This window comes from Lissotriton vulgaris, chromosome 6 (assembly GCF_964263255.1).
Source record: "Lissotriton vulgaris chromosome 6, aLisVul1.2, whole genome shotgun sequence".
NCBI classification, from domain to species: domain Eukaryota; kingdom Metazoa; phylum Chordata; class Amphibia; order Caudata; family Salamandridae; genus Lissotriton; species Lissotriton vulgaris.
In genome coordinates, this window is record NC_141694.1 from 331,838,795 (window position 1) to 331,863,945 (window position 25,151).

Below are 25,151 nucleotides of genomic sequence, written 5' to 3' on the forward strand. Positions count from 1 at the left end.
TTTATTTTACTTTAAGGTATACAATAGTACAAAGGGAATTATCTTTTTACATATTCTCATTCTTACAGGTCATACAGTTACAATAGGCATACAGACCTTAGCCCATTTGACTATCATCTTGTAATAATAATAATACAGATGCTTGTAGAGCGCGAACAGCTACCGCTCAAGGAGGTGTCCCGGCGCTAAGAGAGTGCTTTCAGCTGGGAGGAAGCTAGGTGAGATGGTATAAGTTTATTGCACAAAAAGCCAGGTCTTTAGGAGCTTCTTGAAGCTTGCTTCTGTTGAGGCAGATTGAATAGCCAGAGGCAGGGCGTTCCAAAGTTTCGCCATGCCAGCGGAGAAAGATCTGCCCCCAAGTCTGGCCTTCCTAACTCGTGGAATAGTTAGCTGAAGCCGAGAATTAGAGCGTAGATGTCTCTCCTGATGGTAGCGGGGGAGTCTGAGTTTTAAGTAGGTAGGGCAGGTACCTTTCAAAGCTCTAAACGCTAAGGTAAGAACTTTGAATTTAACTCTGCTTGCTACTGGAAGCCAGTGCAGTTCGCGCAGATGCGGAGAGATATGATGTCTGAAAGGGATTGGTTTCATTAATCTCGCAGCTGCATTCTGCACGATCTGTAAGCGCTGCACCAAATATTTGGGCAGGCCAAGGTAAAGGCCGTTTGCATAGTCCAGTCTGGACGTGATTGTCGCATGTACCACCATTTTGCGGCATTCAGCAGGTAGAAGAGACAGAAATTTCCAGAGGTTCCTGAGTTTGTGAAAACATCCAGTAGTAACCTGCTGAACGTGCGAGGAGAAAGAGAGATTCATGTCCCATCTTACTCCCAGATTCTTCGCATTGGTTCCAGGGCCTGGGGCAGGACCCATTTCGGAGGGCCACCACAGGTCTGATGGAGGATGCGTATTTTTCCCAAAAAATAAAACCTCTGTTTTGGATGCATTCAACTTAAGTTTGTTGGTATTCATCCACTTGGCCACGTCTTGAAGGCAGCCCCTTATTTGGCTAAAAGCTGCCTCTGATACCTCAACATAGGGGAAAACTAGTTGTGTATCGTCGGCATATGAGATTGCCTTGACCCCCCATTTGGCGATCAGGGTGAAAAGAGGGGCTAGATAGACATTAAAAAGGAGCGGGCTGAGTGCCGACCCCTGGGGGACACCACACCACAAGCGTTTTGGTTTGGAGGAGAAGGCACCCAATGCGACTTTCTGAGAGCGATCTGTTAGATAGGGTTGAAGCCAAAATAGTGCTTTGTCCTCCAGGCCCGTGTCCTGCATCCTTGCCATTAGTCTTACGTGGTCCACCGTATCGAATGCGGCCGATAGATCCAGGAGCACCAGCATAGCTGATGCCCCTGAGTCTAAAGACCATCTAATCGACTTGGCAACCTCAATGAGGGCCGTTTCGGTGCTAAACCCAGTCCTGAAACCTGATTGTGTTTCGTGTAAGGTTCCGTTTTTCTCGATAAAACTATTCAGTTGACGCTGAATCAGTTTTTCGAGCATTTTTCCAGGGGCAGCCAGCAGGGAGATGGGACGGAGGTTGCTCAAGTCGTCGGAGGTCGTGTGATTCTGTATTGCCCGAGACTACTAGCTATCAGTCGGGGGAGGAAATTTCCCCACCCTCATCTGGCAGTTCTCTGATGGTTTGTGAATGTGACACCTCTGTTATCTCCCCCATTTCTAGCTCATAGTGTCATCCATGGGTTTCAAATTTTTTGTACATTTCCTGGGACACCCTCTACCTTAAGGTAATCTATTCTGCTGCCATGTATAAGTCCATGTTTGCCTTCAATTCATCAGTCTTAGGAAGTCCCGGATCTCCCCATTTCCTACCTATATACCTTTTGGCAACTATCAGACCCAAGTTGCATAGTATGAGTTGAGGGCGGGGGAGATTTATTTACATTTTTTAGAGTTATCACTTTTTCTATACAGTGGCCAATGGATGGACATCTTTTATGGGCAGCGCTTTGAACTTAGACCTATGTGATAGTCTAGGAACATGTATGATCAAAGTGCCTGTAGTATTGGCATATATAGGTTGAATAATTTGAATAATGCACAACACTGGTTCGTCAGCACAGATGTAACAGTTTGTAAAACGTTTGTTAAAGTTTATGACCCTCCTAGAAAGATGCTCATATCAATCAACAGAAGCTAGTTCTGTACATATTGGCTTTATAGAGAGCAGACTCAAGCAAAAAGGTGACTAGTGGTGATCTAGTTATCCAAGTTTTAATGCTTCGCTATTTTTATACTGAACATTGGGGGAAACTGCTTGGTTCTTATAGAAAATCTTGTTGTCTCCTTTCACCTGCCTTTCCTTGGCGCATGTCGTGCCTCAGGTCAACCTTGTGTGTAATTACTTAAACCGTCTTAAATCATGTGCCTTTATATTATCAGTATTCTGTGATGAACCGAGTTGCTAATCTTAGATTCTCCATTTTTTTTTACCTGCAGGTCAACTTTGTTGTGTGTCAAATCTTTGCCTTGCTCGCAGCCTTTTGGTTTCGAACCTACCTTCACGCAAGCAAAACCAGCCCTTTAATCAGACATGTGGTCGCCACCCTGCTGGGACTTTATCTTGCACTTTTTTGCTTCGGATGGTATGTAAATTGCGTTTTCATGTCAGTATAAGGTCACCACGTTTGCACTTCGCTATGTTAATTATTCAATCTAATTTTTTTTAAAGGTGGGTCTCTTTTGTTTGAAATGAAGTGTGGTATCAATAACTTTAAATGCTGTGAAAAATATGTTTCCCACCAAAGCTCTAAGTAGCTATTTTTACAAGAAGTGTTGAAAGCACAAGGGCCCCTATACTTACTTTTTTGGCTGCTAAGTTAGTCTCATAAGCAACATAGAGCAATCATGGAAATGGTCCGCTATTGATCACAGACGTCTCATAACAACATAAGAATAAAGTTAAAAATTTGTGAACGTAGTCTGGGGTGAAGTCGTTTTATATATGAATCAAAGGGAGTCTGACTATTGATTGGAATCGCTGGATTTGTTTCGATTCGTGCAGAATATGTGAGAAGATGCTAGCTACATGTTAAAAATTGTGTCAAAGGAAAAGGACTGACTACTATTATACTAGATGTTACCGCGGTGGCTACATATGGGACTCTGTGAACCCCATTTGGACGTAGGGCTGAAAGTAGAGTGATACATGTTCCTCACTGTGCTGTATCTGGGTTCAGTAAAGTTTCTGCTTGAAAACTCTTGCTTAGTATATTTTTTATTCTTAATAATTTGCCAGATCTGTCCTTTCCATCCTATAGTTTCCATCCGGTAGCAGATCATCTTCTTAAGAGGCACAGTTCAGAAGATAAAAGATTTTCCCTTTTCATATTCAATACTCCTCTTTCTCGTCACCCAGAGTAAAAGCTCAAGAGAAACTCCCATCATTAGGCCCTTATCCACGCACTGATACAACCTCACCTGCCGCGACCCATGCAGGTAAGAATGGTGGTTGGGGGGGGGGGGGGGGGGGGGGTGGAGGGGGGAAGAGTCATTTCAACAGACGACGAGGGAAAATTACTTATTACTTTTCCATCCTCGTCGTCTGTCGAAATCCCCTTCCACCCGGCTCGCGCTCTTACCTGCACTGGCAGCGGCTGTACCTCACCCCTTCTGCGTTACTTCACCTGCCCCTTTCATAGCTATTTCCACTTTAGCACTCCGCATTTGCCCATCTTCAAGAGAAGACCTAAGTGCACTGGCAACATCTTAGTACAGTGGTAGCATTCCTGCTCACACTTTCGATCTGCTAGTATCTCGACTCATCTGTTTCTGCCTCAGTAGACTTTACTTCCACTACTACTGTTCTTAAAACCTCCTCAATGCTGCTGCAAGAAACGCAGGAAATGCTGATCAGTTAGATTCATAAGCTTTGAAGTACGGATGCAGTGTGGTAAACCAGAAGCGAGCGATCCCATTGGCTTACAATTTATGATAAACCTTTATAAGGACAATATGTAAATGAAGAGATACATAATAAGATACATATCCTACAGCTCCATTAATTGCATATGAAAACACAGCTGGTCAAGCATCGCTATTGTGCGACACTTTTGGTACAGAAAAGAAAGCAGTATTGCCTGTTGAGTCATCCAGTTCAAGTTGTCTTTGATATGGAGTTTTTCTTCTTGTTTTGAGCATGGATTTAGAGACCGACATACATACATACATACATACATTGGAAAGTTAAGGATGAGTTTTGGGAAAAAGGAATAAATGATTGTTGAAGAGAAAGCTTTTTAAGCGAGAGATATGTCGGGTCACAGGTAATTAAAAACCGCATATTCGTGGCTGACCCAGGAATTCACTCTACATATAGCTGCAAATGAAAATTGTTATAAGATTCAGTCTCGCTGCTATGTCAATTGGGATCTTCAACCATATACAACCATAGAATGGTCCTAACATGTAATATTGCACTGTCAGAGTGGTCCAGTAAATGGCCACTTGGAATAAGGTAATTCTTTCAATGATGGCTTTCTCTCAAATATAGAACAGGGGGTTTCTTGTCTCTCTGTTTTTGTAGTACAATTTTCCCTAATCCAAAATCATACGCATCGGTTTGTAAGATGAATAAAGTTTGGAAAAAATAGGGAAAAGTTAACAGTGTTTCTAATTTTTTGATGAGGCAGTTTCTTTAGCCAGTGTGTTAAAGGGCCAGTTATCGGTGCTGGTCAAACCTGATCAATATTGGAAACACAATATGACCAAAATTGGTTAGTCACCTTATTTTAATTTGTTTGAATTCAAATGCAGTAATATGTAATAACGTGTTACGTTACAACTGTGGAGAAGTGTGGCTCAACGGTTAGAGGCGGTAGACCGGGAGGCAGAGGTCGGCCCAGGACCAGGGTTCAATTCCCGACGCGGCCGGGTGCAGGACCAATGTCAGCGGGCCCGATAAATCTCGCCTTGGTGCCACTCTAACCATGGGATCCCACGCTGCAACTCTGGGCAATGGCTTTCTTAATCTCCACTCCGGCCCCATCACCAACAGGGATGCCTGGCTGCACCTTGGGGATGCCCAGTAAAGGGACCATCTCACAGGGAAAGCCAGGACGGGTTCCCCAGTGGTACAGCGCTGGGACGCCTCCGGGTAACCACGCGCTCTATAAATCCAACATTCATTCATTCGTCCATTTCACCTTTTCACTAATGATTAGGTAAAGAATAATCTCTTTATTCAATTTCTTGTAAAATAGTATAAGCATATTTTACTTTGGAAACCAACAAACCTTTGATACCCAGTGTAAGACAGGAATAACTAGCATCTTCTGGTACAAGTATCCTATGCACTTTGGAATGTAACAGTGTTTAGCACAAAGTGCTGCTTCGAATGTAGTGCAGCTGTCTCAAACACTTTGAGGTGGAGCTGTGGTCCATTAGCTTAGTTGAAGAGAGTGGAAGCAGGAGAACTGGTCCTAATTCTAACTTTGCCATTTAACCACGAATAGTGATTATCAGTGATCATTTCAACTTCCTAGGCCAGCAAAGAAAATTTGTGAAGTGCAAAAATAAATGTATAATGGAAAAAAACACAACTGGTGGGGGGCGTGGTTAAGCACGCAATGGCGGCGGACATGCCCGGGTAGAGCTCCGTGCTAAGCTCCCCAACCACAGGCCGTTTCTCTGTGCTAATTATCCAATTTCGGCCAAAACCAACAGCGAAACTGCGTGAGGCAATCCCCGACGCCCCTGCCAAATTTGGGGCAGATTTGAGCTTTCTATTAACTCCGGAGACGGCGGAGAACAGGTGCCCCTCCAGCAGGCTCCACCGGCCGGCGTGTGTGTTAACGCAAGACCGGAGTTGAGCCACACCCACAAGGCCCGACGGCTGTGAGTTGCGGTGTGGAGACTCCAGGCCTCGGGCGCTAAGACATCACCCCAGCTACCGCTGCGGCAGCACCGGGACGTGTGCTGAGCCCCTGCCGCTTCTGGGACCAGACGGAGGCTGCTGACCGCCCCGGAGGTAGCGAAATTGAATAATCTTACTGCTGGCCCCCCCCCCCCCCGGCCGGCGCGGGAGCCGGTGCGCGGCCGGGATTGTGCCGCGATTGTGGGGCCTGGCGGTGTGACGCTTACAGCACGGGACCCAGTGGCTACGCTACACATCCACGGACTTTGCCCCTCCAGACGCTGGTGCTCTGGGAGGCGGCCCTTCATGGTCGGACATCACTGGCACGAGTTGAGACGCTGGTTGACTGCCTGGAATGCGACTAGGTAGGCCGCCCTCCTACTTGTCTCCTCTAGCTGGCGGGAACACTTGTGCAGAGCCGGAGTCGTGCGACCCCCGGAGGGCCCCACGGCTGACACTCCTATTTTGAGACCCTTGGCTTGGGAGTTGGAGCAGGAGCCTGCGGGGCGCTCACAAAGCATCCGACCCCCCCTGACCCAGAGTGGATCCGATCCTATCCACAGACGGGAGGCACCCCTTGTTGAAGTGGAGACAGGTTCCCACGCAACCGCCGGTCATCCCCAATGCGCGGTGCTTGGGATAATTGGGCAAACCACACCATCTGCCTCGCTGGAACTCTGGCTCTAACTGCCCCGCTACTTGGAAAGCCGCTCCTCCCCTGGAGAGACCGGCGGAGATGGCATGAGGCGGGGTGAGGACATATAGCAGTCGCCATCCGCCTTGGCATACACACTGAGGCGATCTGAACCATCCATACGGACAGCTGACTTGGGGAGGCTGCTGTTGATGGACTGCGACTCCCACCTTGGATCCCCACAGCGGAAAGCCGCCTGCCACCTGAGCGTGTCAACAAGCGTAGACCACAAGTGGGAAAGGTGCCTTTCACCCCTCTCTGCTCCTCCCCAGATGTGACCGGTCGTCCTGGTGTATGACTGGGACGCCCACACGACTTGGTGGGGCGGTCGTACTACGTCCCCTTGGAGTTAGACTCTTTTGACCCCGCAGTGAGCTGTGCCCTCTTTGGGGCCCTGGAGGAGCTTACCGGACGCGCTGACACTTCGACCACACTGCGCCGCCCATGTCTGGGGACCCAAGACGAGAGCTGGTGCTGGTGGCACACAGTTGAAGGGGAAGATGGCGAAGTCGGCCAAGCTAGACCAAACTGCCTCCAAACTGGATACGATGCCGGCGGCAATGGAGCGCCTGGAGGAGTCGATCCAATTGACCCGCACATCTTTGGAAACGAAAATTGATAGTGTAGGCATAGACCTAACGCATCTCCGAGCTGACCATAAAAAATTATCGGAGCGCACGACTGCCTTAGAAACCACCATGACCGATGTCACACCCAAGATCACACAGATGGATAGACATGTCCAAGATCTCCTCAACAGAGTGGAATTCCTGGAGGACCGCGCGGAAGATGCGGAAGGCAGGGCGAGGAGAAACAACGTCCGCATCGTAGGACTACCAGAACGCTGGGAAGATAGGGAACCGGCGGTGCACATGGAGCGCTGGCTCACGGACTTACTACCAGAAGGTACCCTCTCTCAACATTTTGTAGTGGAACGAGACCAACGGGTGCCAGTGCGACCCCCTCCTGTGGGCTTCAACCCAAGGCCCATGCTTATTCGTGTCTTGAACTACCGGGATCGCGATGCCATACTGCGAGAGTCTAGGAAATTGTCGGACATCAGAGTTGAAAACACCAAGATAATGTTATTTCCTGATTACACTATACAAGTCCAACGCCAGAGACACTCTTTCCTAGCAGTGAAACAACGGCTCTGCCGCCTAGCCCTGAAATACTCTTTTCTCTTTCCGGTCCGCCTACGTGTGGTGGCCCAGGATAAGACTCACTTTTTCAACACGCCTGAGGCAGTTGAGGCCTGGCTTGACTCTGGCATTGATACGGAGCCCAGTGAGATGCCATTGACAATGCGACGCAACCGAGGACCACGACGACGCCGCCGCCGGCGAAGACCCTCTCTGACAAAATTGACAAGCACAGAGACGGAGGTGGGCCCCCCGCCCGAACTCTTACATAGCGAGCAACAAGAAGCCCTTCTGATGATGCCGGAAATCAGTGGATCGTTTGAAGCGGACCCCGACCTGGAGGCCAGCCCCTGCGGCATCACAAGCGATGACTAACATATTTATGGACTGCCGGACTCACAAATATCGACGGATCTACCGGATGTTACCCCGCAGACTGCTGACTTTGTCCAGTGAAAATGGTCCAGGCCATTTGGCTCCTCTTGTTTGACTCTGAGAACTCTTGATGCCAACTGGGTTTCGTTTCAATGGAACATTACTGAGACACTGGCAAGGCCTCCCTGTCTGCAGGGAAGCTCCCGGACCTGGCTAACGTGGCGCTGTGAGTTTGGCGCTATCGATTCAGGTATAGAACGAGCACAAACATCGCCAGTGAGCCGTGAGGCAACATTGTGGGGGTGGACGGACTCCTGAAGGTGAGTGACACACTGGGGCCCACCCTGAGATGCTGTCGAGTAGTTTGGCCCTAGACCCGGGGGACCCAGGGCCCTGCACAACAGGAATTCCAGCGGGAACTGGGCCGAATGACAAAGACTACCTGTGGGGGGGAAGCACCCTCAACCTGATCACATGATGCTCCTGTAAGGACAGAGCCAAGCGCTCAGCGACCCCCCCCCCCCCCCCCCCCTTGTACTCACAGATTCTTTAGCCCATTAGAGCGTTTGGACGACATGTTCTGCTGTCGACCTTTTGGTATTGTGTTTTTGTTTCCCTTGTTTACAGAGTTGGTTGACTCTTTCTTCTCCTCCCATATTTTCTTCAGGGATCACGGGTGTGTGCGAAGGTATTTAGATGACGCACGTGGGTATTTGACCTGTTATACAGTTGTGCTGGTTGCTGGTGGTGGATGATTGGGGGGAGAGACGAGAGAACGGATGTGTAATGGCCACGATTATATTTTGCACATGGAACGTGCGTGGTATGCATACGCCTTCACGCCGTTACCAGATCTATTCATATCTCAAACGGCACCATGTACACATAGCATTACTGCAAGAGACCCATTTGACCGGCCCAGAGGCGCTCACGTTACACCGCAGATGGAAGGGACAACTGTATGCTACTGAGTTTTCGGCATATGCGCGAGGGGCGCTGATTTGGATACGCACTGGGGTCCCTTTTGCACTCTCCCACTGTAGGGTAGACACGGAGGGCAGATATGTGGTACTCCATGGTAAATTAGATGGGCAGCTCATTGTCCTCGCTTCCCTCTGTGCCCCTAATACTGAACAAGGCCATTTCCTCACACAGTTGTCATCAGTGCTAGCTCCATAGCATGGCGTTCCACTTTTGCTCGGGGGGCGACTACAGCTGTGTCTTAGAAATTGCCTTGGACCGGTCATTTCCCCCCTTGGCTAGCGCACCGGTAAATGGGGCAATGAGGGCACTCACAGACTGGGCACCACAATGGCACTTGCATGATGCCTGGCGTAGCCGCAACCCTCGCGCAAAGGTATATTCATACTACTCAGGAGCCCACACGTTCTGTTGGACAGGTACATGCTGTCGAGCGACCTACTTCCCCATGTCACAGACACCTGTTACCTGAGCCGCACTCACTCTGACCACAATCCTCACATCCTAGGCTTTGCTTGGGAATGCCCCCACCCACCGGTGCCCACTTGGCGACTCCAACCAGACGTATTGCTGGACGCCCCATATAGGGAAGTGCTCTCGATCCACCTCCTGCAGTATTTTGAAGAAAGCAACAATACTGCTTCCGCCCCGCAATTGGAATGGGATGCGTTGAAGGTCGTCACAAGGGGCCACTGCCTGGGCATGCAGGCGGGAATGCGGAAACAGATAGAGGGAGAACTGACACGGGCTGAATCTGACTTGCTGATCGGGGAACAGGAGGCGGCTGGGGGAGATGATAGGGCTTTAATGGCGGCCAGTGAGCAACATACACAACTACTAGACAGGTTAAAGAATTTAAACTATGCTGCCCATTCGGCTCGCACTCATCATATTGGAGACAAGCCTGGTAAATTACTATCCTGGTTGATCAGGGATGACACCCAGACTACGCCGGTAATGTCTATTCGCACAGCTCAAGACACCACTGTATACACGCAGAGGGCTATTCATGAGGCCTTCACAACGCACTATGAGGGCCTTTATCGCTCTCGTCTGCGGGTCTCCACTGCCGACATCTCGGCATATTTGTCGGCCTTGCCCCTGCCAGTGATCAATAATGCACAGCGAGGAGACTTAGGAGCGCCGCTCACGTCGGAGGAGCTCCGAACAGTCATCTTTTCTCTCTCCAACGGCAAAACCCCGGGACCTGACGGACTGCCCGCAGAGTTCTACAAAGCCTATTCTATTATCCTCATTCCTGAACTACTGCGTATGTTTCAGGCGGCACTTGCAGATTCTGCTCTTCCACCTACACTGAACGAGGCGAACTTAATATCTCTCCTGAAGCCGGGCAGAGACGAGCTCATTATGGGCTCGTACAGACCACTAGTCCTCCTCAATACCGATTATAAGATCCTGGCATCCGCGTTGGCCCAGCGACTAGCACCCCTGGTGCCTGCCTTAGTACATACCAACCAGAGCGGTTTTGTGCCGACTCGCAGTACGTCCTATAACATCAGACGCCTGTTTAGAGTACAGAGTCTAGCTACATCCCAATGGCCTTATTCAGGGTGTCTGATACTCTATCTCGAGAAGGCATTCGACTCTGTGGAATGGCCCTACCTGATGTTGGTGCTGTAGAAATTTGACTTGGGAGATGCCTTTCTCCAGATGGTGGAACTCCTGTACCAGAAACCCGTAGTGCGCGTTCGCACGTGCAGGCAACTTACGGACCCGATTAGTGTACGCAGAGGTACTAGACAGGGGTGCCCCCTCTCCCCCTTAATCTTCGCTCTCATGATGGAGCCCTTAGCGACACAGCTCCGTGCCTCTGGTGCGGACAGGAACCTCCCTTTGGCCGACGAGATACCCGCGGTATCACTGTATGCGGACAACCTACTACTTTACATTAGAGACCTGACTTGCTTCCCACGGGTGCTTACCGACATATTCCGCGCATTCGGAGAGGTGTCGGGACTTAAAGTTAATTGGGCGAAATCAGGAGTATATTCTTTTGATGCCGACACGCCGGAATGTGACATCGTGGTTCTGGGCGAACGACTTGTTTGGTATCCAACCACTTTCCGCTATCTGGGAATATATATATATCGAGACCCCACCGATTTGTTAGAAGGCAATCTAATAAGGGTGATCTCATCACTCACGGCGCAGGTGGCCTTCTGGAACTCCCTCCTGTAGGAAGGTACATCCTGACTATGGTTGCCCCCAACTTTTTGCCCTGTGTTTTAGCTGGTTTTGGACATAGTCGACCTGGGACCCTGCCAATCAGGACCCCAGGCCCACTGCTCTCTCTTTAAATTGGATTCCATGTACCCTAGGTGCATTTCCAATTGGTACTGGGCCACCCTATCAGACACTGTAACTCAGGGCATGGGTGTACCCAGGGCTGCCAGGGGCTGCAGCATGTATTATGCCACCCCTGGCTGGCCTCCTAAATTTGACACAACTGGCTGCATGACAGCTGGGGCAAAGTCGTGTAATCACCCTTTGCTGTAGGTGTAGTATACCTATACCTAACCCTAAAATGGACACACAGATTCCTATCAGTCACTCCTATGGCAGGCCTTGACAATCCTGAAGGCAGAGTGCTTGGAATCGTGTGAGCTGGTGCTCTGGCATGAGCTGAGCCTGTCTGCAGCTTGCGGAACCAAGTCCTAATGGCTGTTCCATGATATCGCATACCATATACTCTTAAGTGCATTATAATCCTCGCGGTTAAATGCTAACTTTGGTATTGCTTTATCAAAACATGTCGAGTAAGGTGTCATACGAATTGGAATACTAACCCCTCGCCAATTCTGGCGACGGGGTTAGCATTCCACCCTTCTAGAGGGACACGACATGTCCGTAACTGTGAACCCCGGTTAAAGTTAACTGAAGCCTCAGCTCCACAAAATGGATGCTGCCACCACAGACACGAGTCTGACCCCCTGCAGCTGGGAGTCCTTCCAGCGAGGGGAGCCTGGACAAAGGGTTTCCTGTCAGGGGCGGTGCTAGCACCGTCCCAGACATGGTTTTGTGTATCCTGGGTAGGCAGGGCTTTACAGGAAGGTGACTGCTGAGTGGCACCCCGGTGCTCACTACGCATAGGCCGGTCTGAACCAGTTCCAGGGGCACACCAGCCCCTGGCCTGGGGAAGTCCGGCATGGCTGAGGGGTGTAACCACCCCCCACCTAGTCCCACCCATAGGCAGGACCTAGTCACCGGGTCAGCCCCCTTTTTTAGTATAAAGATGGGAGCGGGCCCCCTGTTCAAATTAGATCATCTTTGGAATCAAGACACGACTTTCTGCGAAAGGACTTCACGATTTCTTCATCAAGATTCTCCCTTGGGGGGGGGGGCGTGGCTTGGACGCCGATCGGGATGGCGGCGTGAGCTCGCAGCTCCGCGCGGAATCCCGCTAATTCTCCTGTTTTTCGGGACCCTAGGCGACCCGGAGACGACGTTCCTGCCCTCTGAAGTGTAAGGGGACAGCTGGACGTAATCGGAGAGTCGCTGGGGGACTGCTGGCCCCGAGGAGATCGAGGAAAGAGGCGGCCGAGGTGTAGTCCGGGGTGTGAAGAAAATGGCGGCGAGGAGGTCGGACGGTTCCGAACCTCAGCCCTGAGTCCGGCTGTCGCCAAGTAGCGAGGGACCCTGCACGCGGCTGCCCGACGCACTAGGATTGGCGGCGCGACGCCCTGAGACCGGGGGGCGCTGCCCGATTCACCCAGAAGATCAGGGGCTCTCGTCGGCCACCGCCCTAAGACTCATCCTCCTCCACACAGGCCCAAGGGGGGTGACGGGACGGAGCTCGTCTGCCTGGCCATTGCTCCTGAGACCGTCGGCGGGGACATAGCACTGCCCGGTGCCTGGAGGCCGGTACGGACCCACGGGCGTGCCGGCAGAACGGGTGACCGGACTTGTGACGCAGTGCCCTAACATGGCGGCGATCGGAGGGCCGATGCCCGGGAGCCGCGAGGGGGACTCGGCGACATCGACCCGGCTGAGTGAGAGTCCCTCCCCGGAGCTTGATCAGGAACAGCGGCTGAACCGGCGCTTGGATGCCATCCTTGAGGCGATCACCTCCACTAAGGAGGCGTTGCACAATGACATTGCCCAAGTGGCCACGGGCCTGGGGCTGCTACGCGCGGATCACGCGAAGCTGGCGGATCGGGTCAAGGATCATGACCAACTGTTGCTGGACCTAAAGCCATCGGTGGTGACCGCGGAGCACAGGATCACGGACATTTTGGCCCGACTGGACACTCTAGAGCGGAGGGCGGAGGATGCCGAAGGCCGCAATAGGCGGAACAACGTGCGGGTCGTAGGCCTGCCGGAACGGATTGAGGGGGGAAGATGCGGTGGCCTACATGGAGAACTGGTTCCGCACTGTGGTGGCGCCGGAGGGGCTTACTCCATTTTTCACTCTGGAGCGAGCTCACCGGGTGCCCGCTCGCCCGCCGGGGCTTGGCCGCCCCCCCCCGACCGATGGTGGTGCGGCTCCTCCACTACAAGGACCGAGATCTCCTCATCCAGCGGGCCAGGATGTCGGGCCCTTATGAGGTGGAAAACAGCAAGGTAACGATCTTTCCGGATTATACGCAGGCGGTCCAGAAGGACAGGGCATCGTTCCTTGCTGTGAAGAAGGAGCTCAGGGAGGAAGGCATCCAGTACTCCTTGCTCTACCCGGCCAAGCTGCGGATTATCATGGATGGCACCACACACTTTTTCCAGACTCCGGACGAAGTCTGGCAATGGCTTGAGTTGTACAGAGCGGGGACGGACAGGACGCACCAAAGTCGGCGAGACCAGCCCAAGCAGCCCCGGGTGCGGCAATCACAACGCATCAGGTCCCGCAACAGGCGCCAGCGGGAGAAACTGGAGGCTCAAATGGCGGCGGAGAAGAGGGATGCACTCGCAGCGACGGCGGCCATTACAGGGTCGCAACAGAACAGTGAACGGGCCGAAACGGACTCGGGAGGGGAAGGCAGCAGAACAGGAGAGGAACTTTCGGAGGCGGAGAGCCAGAAGGGGCCGAAAGTGACCCCACAGACTTCGGATGATATTTTCTGCGGCTGAGATAGACTTGGGACTAGATCGGGACTTCATGGTAGGGTGATATCCTGTTGCTGGGGGGCGGGTTGCCAGGTGGGGGAGCTGTGTGTCTCGGAGGGGATGAAGGGCGGGACGCGGGCTCCGCTAGCTGGGGTCGGCGGCGACTCACCCCCCTAGGCCCTTAAGGTCGACTGTGATGGAGACCACAGGGTAAGTGTGCGAGAAGTTGGTTCAAGGTTTGGATGGGGGCGGCCATTGGGTTCGTGTGCTCTGTCCTGGGGTGTGGGGTTTGGGGAATGTTTCAGTTTTGGGGCTGTTTGGGGGGGGGCAACTACATTGGGGGGGTCATGGACCGTTGTTCTTTGATTCGGACTGTACGGGACTGGAATGGGGACATTACCTAATTTGAAATGCCTAACGTGGAATGTCCGGGGGCTGCGGACTATGGTGAAACGTCACAAAGTACATGCATACCTGGTACGCAGGGGGGTTCAGATAGCTATGCTCCAGGAGACTCATCTCACCAAAAAAGAGTGCGCTGCCTTGCAGAAAAGATGGCGGGGCCAGGTTTTTGGCACCACTTACTCAGCGTACGCCAGGGGGGTCTTGATCTGGGTGAGGGCGGGGATACCCTTTCAAGTGCTGAATCAGGTAGTGGATCCGGATGGCAGGTTTGTAGCGGTGGAGGGGAGATTATATGGACGGGATGTGGTTTTCTGTTGTGTTTATGCACCGAACACTGACCAAGGCCGATACTTTGATAGCCTCTCAGGGTCCTTGGCCTCTTTCCTGGCGGGTCCGATAGTGCTAGGGGGGGACTTCAACTCGATTACGGATGTGGCTCTGGATAGGTCCCATCCCCCCCTAGTAGACTCTCCTGTGCGCAGGCTGGCCGCGCACAGGAAGGACTGGCAAGAACGGTGGGGGTTGCTGGATGTCTGGAGGGAGAGGCACAGGGGAACCAGGGATTACTCCTTTTATTCCGCTCTCCATGATCTACACGTCAGGATCGATTCGGTGCTTTGCGGGAGCTCCCTAGCCCCATTGATTACCCATGCGGAGTACCTTGCTAGGACTATATCCGATCATAACCCCCTATTGGTGCATATTCAGTGGCAGAGGGAGCGCTCAGTAATACCAACATGGCGGCTTCGGCCGGAGACGCTAGAGGATTCTGTGTTCGACGATGCGGTCCGGCAAGGCATTGATAGTTATTTCGGTGTGAATGAAGGAACGGCGACGAGTAGGTCTACTGAATGGGATGCAATGAAAGTGGTGGTGAGAGGGGTGTGCTTGGGCAGGTTCTCGAATGCTCGAACGACTGTGCTGAATGATCTAATGAAAGCGGAGGAAACTTTGAGGGACTTGGAGCGCCGCAGACCGACCAGGCCAGGTTTGCAGGCCCAGTTATTGGAGGCGAAGGAAGTGGTAGCCGCGGAGACGGAACGTTTGAGATGTTATGACTATATAGGCAGTACATTATCAGGGCACACGCAGAAAGGGACAAGGTGGGTACCCTCTTGGCCAGACTAGCTAACCCAGAACTTAGGGGCTGCCCGATCCTCAGCATTACTACTGCGCAGGGAGAGATGGTGTACTCCCAGGCAGCTGTATTGGACCGCTTCAGGGGTTATTATGAGGACTTGTACCGGAGTCAGTTGGGAGTGGGGGTTCAGGACATCGTGGAGTACCTGGGGGAGAGGCCGCTTCCGGTCCTGGACGAGGAAGACGCGAAGGACCTGGGTAGCCCAATCACGCTTACGGAAATTCGAGTGGCTATCAAACATATGGCCCGTAACAAGACGCCCGGGGTGGACGGATTGCCAATCGAGTTCTATCAGCACTATGTGGACGCTCTGGCGCCCAGGCTGCTGGTGGTGTATACGGAAGCCTTCGAGAAGGGGGCCTTGCCTGGCTCCATGCGGGAGGCCTTGATAGTACCGCTCCTCAAGCCTGGCCGGGATGCCGCGGACGTGAGGTCTTATCGCCCGCTGTCCATGCTGACGGTGGACTATAAGATCCTGAGTCGCATCCTAGCCACTAGACTGGCCCCGCACATGACGGGCCTGGTGCACAGGGATCAGGCCGGGTTTATACCCACGAGGAGCACGGCGATGAATATCCGCCGCCTGGTGGGAATAATGGACGCCATCTTGGATGGGGAGGGAGCGCCGGCGGTTCTGTCCGTGGATATCGAGAAGGCCTTCGATAGCTTGGAATGGCCTTTCTTGGATGGAGTGCTGGAGAGGTTTGGCATGGGCGACGGGTTTCGAAGGTGGACGAGGGTCTTGTATAACTCGGCGACGGCGAGAGTTCGATTGGGCGGCCTGGTCTCTGCAGCGTATCCGGTGGGCAGGGGAACACGACAGGGATGCTCTCTCTCCCCTCTGTTGTTTGCCCTGGCGATGGAACCCTTGGCGGTCCATGCGAGGTCAGGCGACCGATACGCGGGAATAGTGAGTGATGGGCAATGGCATCATATATCGCTCTATGCGGATGACCTGCTCCTGTACCTAGCTGACACCTCGGGGGCACTGGTTGGAGCGATGGATCTGTTGTCCGAGTTCGGCCGGCTGTCGGGCCTTAAGGTCAATTGGGCGAAGACCTGCGTGTTTCCGCTGAGAGCGGGATCGCCAGCCCCTAGCAGCGACTTGGGTGTGGCATGGGAACCCTCTTGCATCACCTACTTGGGTGTCCGCATTTACCACTCGGCTGCTGACCTTTTGGAGGGTAACATTGGCCGTTGTGTCCGGTCACTGCGGGGTAGCTTGTCTTTCTGGTCGACCCTCCCGCTGACAGTCCTGGGCAGGATAGCACTGTTGAAAATGGTGGCGCTCCCCCGCTTCCTCTATTATTTCCGAACGCTACCTGTCTGGATTCCCCAGGGGGTGTTTAGGGAACTGCGGTCAATGATTACTGGCTTTCTATGGGGGCATGGCCGTCGCAGAATAGCCTTGAGCACGCTACTTCGCCCCAAGCTGGAAGGGGGCATGGCCGTGCCCGACCTTGAGCTGTACTATCTAGCGGCGCAGTTGCAGGTCCTTACGCAGAACGTAGCCAGGGTGTTCCGGGGGCCGGAGGAAGACCGGGATCGGGGGATACAGCGCCACGTGCTGTCATACATCATTATGCAGCAACGGCTCGAGTTACGGGCCCTCACCATGGAGGAGCGGACGCTCCGGCTGTGCTGGCAAAGGAGCCTTCGGAGAGCGAGGGCATCGCGGCCTTATGCCCCGGAGATTCCGATCGGGATGTTGACGGCTTTGCCGCACGGAGGAGATTGGTCCCCGTTGTTGGTTTGGGAGGAGGCGGGGTTGCAGGTGGTGGGTGACTTGTACATAGATGGGGCGTTGGCGCCGTTCGACGTGCTCCGGGACCAGTTCGGACTGCCTGAGGGGGGCTTCCTCCTACACGCGGCAGTAGTGGCTGCCATACAAAAGCACTGGAAAGCGGGGCTCCTGGAACCCACGACGACTATGGCGTGCCAATATGTGGTGATGGCGGCCGGTACATTCAAAGCTGTGACGTGCCTCCATAATAGGATGCTGACCGAAGGGCTGGAACCACTCCATGGGCTCAAAGCTAAATGGGAGGTGAGCGTTGGTCGGCCCATACCGGATACGGCATGGGGCCATATCCTGCGACGCACGTGGAAGGGCACCAGGAACGCGCGCTTTCAGCAGGTCCATTTCTATGTGCTCCATAGGGCCTACTTAACTCCAGAGAAACTACAGCGGTACTTTCGGGTGCCGGATGCCTGTTGCCCCCGGTGTTCGTCCCTAGGGGCGGACATGGACCCCTTGTTTTGGGGGTGTCCACAACTGGGAACCTATTGGGCGGAGGTAGGGGAACTCCTGAATGAAGTGACTGACAGGGAGGTAGAATTCGACATGGCGGCGTGCCTATTGCTCTGGTTCCCGCATACTAAGCGCACCAAGGTGACAAGTAAATTCATAGATCTGGGTCTGATATTGGCACAAAGGGAAATATCGTGGCACTGGAAGTCCAGGGGAGGTCCCTCACTGCGTAGATGGAAGAATGAGTTGCTGCGGTGGTCTGACTGCGAGAGCGTGCTCCGGATGAAGCAAGCAGTAAAGTTGGGGAATGAGAAGGTACTGGATGCGGCGCGTGCATGGGAGTTAGTGGTACAGGCTTTGCGTGATGCTTTGGTTGAGGATGAAGACGGCGAGAACTAAGCCGCTGGACACCGCGGGGCGAACACGGGAGTATGGAACTACGCACTGTAGTGGACCCATCCAGTTCAATAGAGCGAAGCGCACACCTTAGCAGTTGCCGGGGGGGGAGCTTTGGGGGGGTTAGTTGTAGGGGGGTTTGGGGAGGGCCGGAAGCCATTGGAGGGTTGCGGGCTGAGGCCTTGGAACTACTGGGACAGGGGGCATCGAGTGTTGGATAGACTGATTGGGTGGAACGGCCTGGTACGAAGGCCCGTATAGCCTAGAGCAGGCCCCGACAGGGGCGATTACATTGATTTCCACGGAGATGGCTGACGGGAATTTTGTTGCGGGTGGGGGGGTAAAAGCAGATACGCAAAACGACCTTCCGCCAGGGTCCCAATGGGACGTACACTGTGCTGTGTTCCTTTTGAGCGATGTGATATGCCGCCCGGCCTCCGGGATGCGGGCTGAATGGCTGTGTACAACTGTGAACTGTCATTGGACGGGGGGAGCCCACAAGTGTACTGGCTGTTTAATTTTATCCTGTGGTTTATAACTCTGCAATAAAAATATAATTTAAAAAAAAAAAAGATTCTCCCTTGTGGCTAAGGAGTAGTCACCCTGCATCCGCAGGCACCATCCTAAAGAACACTGCGGTCTGCTGCAAGTCCTTCATCACGAATCCGACGACCCAGCTCGACGAGACCCGGCTTCCCTGGCACCTCTGACCTCTACTCACCTCTACAGCCAAGCTGAGAACCGTGAGTGCGACGAGACCTCGAGGGACCGACGATCGCCAAGACTGCACGACATCTTTACTGCAAGCCCACCGTGTCCTCCACGGGTGAGTGCTTTGGGGTCCGAGAAGCCCCGACCCTGCGCAGCTCCAGCACCCAAGGTCAGCCTCCCTGCATCTCCACGATCTGCGTGGGTCCCTTCTGCTGTTTGCTGTGCACCGCGTTGTTTGGCTACTAGCCGGCTGGCTTGTGGCCTTCTGAACGACGCCCGACGACATCACTGCTGCTGGTCTGGTTGCTCCAGACTGGCCCTTGCTTCCTTCTTGAAGAGAGGCACCCCGGACCCTCCTGGTCCACTCCAGACGCCATTTTAGGTCCACCGCGTGGGCTTGAATTTGCCAAGGCTTTGTTGCCCAATCCTGGGTCCAGCGACGCCGACAGCTTCTATCTTCGTGGGACAGCTCGATCCTCCTTCTTGGTCGCCGACAACGCCTCCTGGTCCGTGAGATCTCCGAGCCCAGCGTCACCCACACGCCTTGTCGAGGTGGCTACCATCCGGTGCCCTCCTGGTGCCCACTGACTACTGGCTAGTAGTCTCGAACTTGGTCCCCTCTGCTTTCAGGTGTCATCTTCCATCGATCCAGGCTTGGATCCACCGAACTTTCTTCACTGGTCGCCTGCCAGCAACTTCTTTCTTCCAGGCTCCTGGTCCGTCAACGAGGATTCCCGACGTCTTTTGAGTCCTATGCAGCTGCAGCCCCTGGGCTAGGTAACTTCGGCATTTCGGTGCCCCAGCATAGCCTCACTATCCAAGGGTCAGAATCTACTTTCGTTTTCTCCCTACCAGGTCGGGTTCGCCCGAGAACACTAACTTTGCAATTCCTAGCTACCATAGACTTTGTCCCGCATCTCGCGTGAGAGTGCACACACTGCACCCGAGTCCCCTGGGTCTCCTAGAAGTAATCTAACGATTCTATAGTCAAGTCCTAGCGATTCCAAAGCCTATTAGTACTGTACTTACCTGCTAGTAATTTCGCATTCCACTTTTCAAGTATATGGGTTTCCGTGCCCCTCGGGCATTTGTATATACTGTGCTAACTTAAGTATTTTTGTAAGAGTTTTGGTTTGTGCTTAGTACCCTGTCCTCATAAAGAGTACAGGGCTGTTGTGATCTTTAATAAATAACTGTTTATTTTCATAACACTTGTGTGGTGTCCTTTCACTTGGTGTTCAAGGGGTATATGTGGTATAACAGCTGGCTTAACACGCCCTCTCGAGTCTTTAGCCTTAGACTGCTTGTATCCACGCTACTAGGATAGCTGGTCTATAAGGTTGACTTACAACCAATCATCAATAAGGGTTGCTGGACTGATACATAGTGTTCACTAGAATAGTGAGCACTGCATATCAGGCCACCTTCTCACACCTCCCACTCAATGTCCCAGGTCGAATCTCGAATCACTCTGACGAAAATGATAGCGTTGCCTAAATTGCTATATTTTTACGCCAACCTTCCAGTCTATGTCCCGACCCGAATATTCAGAGAGTTGGAAACCCTGATTAGACGGCTGATATGGATTACGGGGCGGCCCAGGGTTGCGCTGAAGACATTGTATGCTTCGGCGGAAAATGGAGGACTGGCTATTCCTAATCAGGAGCTCTATAACTTAGCGGCGCAGCTAAAGTGGGTGACCTACTGGCTGAGCGGGAAGAACCTAGGAGACACTGCCAAGGACAACACTAATTCATCCTTTAGCTAAAACTCGCTGCCCCGAGCAGCTGCACCTTGTGGTGGCGCGGAAGTGCAACGTGAGGAGTCTTAAACTCACAAGCTCCACCAGACCGTATGCTCCGAATTTGCCATTGCTGAGGACTCTCTCGGAAGGCGGCGCACTCACAGAGGCGGCATTGAGCAGCTGGACACGGGCTGAATTAGAGGGACTGGGGGACTTATTCACAGAGGGTGCCTTAATTCCATTCGAGACACTAGCAGCCAACACGGGACTACCCGTTGGTCAATTCCTAACACATGCAGTGCTCATCACTTACTAACACAAGCCTGGGGTGACCTTGCGGAAGAACTACCGACCCACTTGTTGATACAATATTTACATGTGATGGGGAATGGCTCCCACATAGTACATTGGCTTCCGCAGGCCCTACACACACATACTCCGTTTCCCTCACAGCGCTTGCGAGACAAATGGACTGGAGACAGGGGACGGCACTGGACCGATAAAGAATGGGCGATGGTGTTAGCTGGAGCGCTAAATGTCCCGCGCAACTCCTGCTTCAAAATCATCCAATACTATATTGTACGTACTTATACTTATCCCCAGATAAAATAAACCGCTATTTTGGCCTTGACACAACGGCATGCCCCAGGTGCAGACTAGTAGATGCAGATTTGTTGCATATGCTCTGGTCGTGCCCTCTTCTACACGACTACTGGAATGCAATATCGACCTCTCTAGCGGCAGGATCAGGGAGAAGTTTACCACACACGTGGGAGTCTTGTCTATTGGGCCTGTATAAGCGGACGAAGCAGACTAAAGTCCCGGCTAGATTTTGGGACCTTGGTTTAATAACAGCAAAAAGACTTATTACCAAGCGCTGGAAGAACGGCGAACCTCCCCAGGCAATATACTGGCGTAACTCTTTTGACAATTGGGCAAAGGCGGAGAGTGTAGCCTTGCACAGGGAAGAAACAGCGGGGCTCCGCATGTATCCCATAGCCCAGGCCTGAGATGACACCTTGGTAACTTTTCACCAAGCGTGTCTACAGGGAGGTATTATTTAGATACTCTCCCCTTTGAACGACACTCCGACTCTTCTCCCTCCCACCCCACCCCTCCCCTCCCCCCTCTGCCTACACGCTTCTCTCCTCTGCCACTTCAGGATCGGGACCTTTGTTGAAACTTCCTCCCTCCCACCCCCCTTACAGCCATTACACACCACACCGGATGACTCCCATTGACGATGAAGCAGCACATATACCCACCCTTGCCCGTACCCAATCCCATTGCTTTGATTTTATTCAGTTTTCAGTCCCTATTTTAACAAGTTCTTATTCAATGTTTATCATTATGAGCAAAAGATATTGAATATTGATTGATTTGCGGATCTCTTTGGGCTTTGCTCAGTAACCGCAAAGGTGGCCTTGAGTGGGCAGACATGGCTCTCCCCGGGGATGAGCGCATTTCTTTTGGGAACAGAACAGAAGGCACACCCTAGAATTGGGGACATTGACGAATGATGCACATGACCTCACACGCCAAAACACTCACTGTCCTGTCTTACCATTTCACAACGCTCCTTTCAACTGGGATGTCACCTACTGACTGAGATGTACCAGACCTGGTCTGCTGAAAGTACCCTTATCAGTCTTCCGGGGTGTCCAATTCCTCTTGATCTGTCAGTTTATCGACACAGGTGCCCCAACCTAGACGTTTGCTTTGCAGGACATGAGTGGAAGGATCTGTTATCCTAGCGAACTGTTGTTGTTGATGTGCATTCTTGTGCAGCTATGTCCAACATTCTTGTCATGTTATTCTTTTTCCATTTTTATTATCATGTATGGAAAACACATATGGTATGACACGTTTCTCCTGTAATACCGCTGTTATTTTTCTTTCATGTACTCTCATACAAAAAATGCAATAAAAGATATTCAAACAAAAAATGGAAAAAACACAACTGGTACTGTCTATGCATGTTTCCAATCTCCTTGTCCCAACACATTCTAGTTTATTTACATCCAAACTTGACGCAAAACTCTGTTCATGAGGTGATCTTACTTCAATAAAGCAAGCTCTGGCAAAACCAGCAGGTCGAGCTTTAAGGTCCCAACACATGCAAACACGGACATTTGTTTTCTGATGCCATGTATTGCATGCACAAACATTGTTTGACATTAAAGCCTGCCCTATTGGCCTTGCCACTTCTTCGAAAAATTAGCCGAAATTGATTGCTTTCTGTAGATAATGCATATAGAAGATGAAGAATATAATGTGACCACAACGTAATAGCTTAGTGTGCCTTTCATATGTAACTTGCAGCCAGATTCATGAAGCTAAATTGCGATCGCAATAGCTGTGAAAAAGCTATTGCGATCGCAATTTGAAAAAAAGGTATTCAAGAAAAAAATTAGCGATTTAGCTAGGACATAATTGCGAATTCGCAATAGCATTCGCAGAATCCCGGTAGTAGCCCAATAGCGAATCAGGAAATGCAAGAAACCACGGATTCTGCGAAAAACCTGAAAATCGCTTTTTGCAAGGGCAATTTAAGGAGAACCCAAACCAGGTGGTAACCATCAAAGTAAAAAAAAATGTTTGGGGAAAAACAGTTTCCCAATCAGCAACAGGTGTTGGCCTGACCAAACACACTTAACGAGATGCAGCTGCAGCATTAGGACTCTCACAATGCCAGGACATGGTGGTCAGGCGGCGAAGGCTACAGCGGGCTGCACGGAAGTATCCCCTGAATGGGCCAATGATCATCAAGCTAATCCAGGACCTGGACCCCCTGATGCAGCACCCAACAAGGCGGACCAATGCCGTGCCCACACATGTCCAGGTATTGTGCAGCCTGCACCTTCTGGCCTCCGGAAGCTTCCAGGGGATAGTTGCCGCTGCTGGGGGGATATCCCAGCCCACCATGTCCGCTGCCTAAGGAGTTTCCTAGATGCAATGCTGACCCAGCTACACCACCACATAAAATTCCCCACCAGCCAACAGGACTTGGATGAGACCAAGCATCAATTCTACAACGTTGCGCAATTTCCACATGTGATAGGATGCGTTGACTGTACCCACATCCACATCTGCCCACCAGCACAAACAGAATACATGTACCGCAACCGCAAGTCCTACCACTCCCTCAACATCCAGATGGTGTGCAATGCTAAGACATACATCACAGACATAGTGGCACAGTACCCGGGGAGCACACATGACTCCTTCATATTCCGGCACTGCGGCCTCCACACACGACTGGCCAGGGGAGAATTTGGTGAAGGACACCTACTTGGTAAGTACACTTGCCCCACAATGTTACACTGGGATGAAGTAGCTGCGCTGCACAGGCACGCACCCTCTGCTCCTCTCATTCAGGTGACAGTGGCTACGCTCTCCGTGAATACCTCCTCACCCCATACCTCAACCCTGCTACACCACAGCAACAGCGTTACAATGTAGCACACATACGCACAAGGAATTGCATTGAAAGGACATTTGGGCTACTGAAGAGCAGATTCTGCATACTTCACAAGACTGGTGGGGCCATGTACTACACTCCTGATGTCTGCTGCCGCATTGTGGCTGTGTGTGCAATACTACACAACATTGCTACCAAGCGCCGGATTCCTGTAGAGATATCTGGCAGTGAGTCGGAAGGGGACGACCGGCCACTTGCACATGCGCGCCATGCACGCGGGGAACATCCTGCTGAAGGACACAGACGGCGCAACCACATCACAATGAACTGTTTCTAGTGCACCCACTCCCCTCACCCAACACTTCACAAATGCATGACAATGGAAATAATGACAGAAGTCCGATGTTCAGTGCTTGAATAAATATGATTATTGATTGCACAATAATAAGGAATAATTGTTATGAATTACATCTGAGGAGTATTGCGCCATACTGCGCAATGTTTTAAACACGACATGCTTATGTCAGCAGCATGTCCCTGCCCATGGATTGAAATGTCATGTGCGCCTCCGGCGCGCGGCACCCTGTCTCCTCTCAGGCCCCTCCTCCGGCAGGGCACGTGATCCCGCACTGGGCCTGCTGCTGCGGCGTAGAACACCGACCTGTGTCGCAGACAGGCTACTGACACTCTATGTCCCCTCGTTTGTGTCATCCCCTCCAGCATTGGCTGGGCCAGTTGGTTGTAGAGCCCGGACAGCACTGGTCACCTGCTCAAGTACACGTGCCACGTCCTCGCAGCATTTTACCATCTGCAGCTGCATTGCCAGAGACCTACGGGAGAGCTGGGAGGTGGCATTTCCTATCACGTAATTGGAACGCGTGTAGGCCGAGAGGCGCGTGAGTAGCTTGCGGTGGCGGCGGCGGGTGATGTTGCGCTGGCTGATGATGGCCG

General features: G+C 52.2%; 1 protein-coding gene across 1 annotated transcript in view; it reads left to right on the forward strand.

Moving 5' to 3' along the window:
- Window positions 1-25,151, forward strand: part of MBOAT2 (membrane bound glycerophospholipid O-acyltransferase 2) — a 970,645-nt gene that overhangs the window by 323,248 nt on the left and 622,246 nt on the right. Inside the window, exon 2 of the mRNA XM_086926366.1 lies at window positions 2,467-2,612. Coding sequence (XP_086782492.1) covers window positions 2,467-2,612 — 146 coding nt within the window. The remainder of the gene's footprint in view (window positions 1-2,466; window positions 2,613-25,151) is intronic.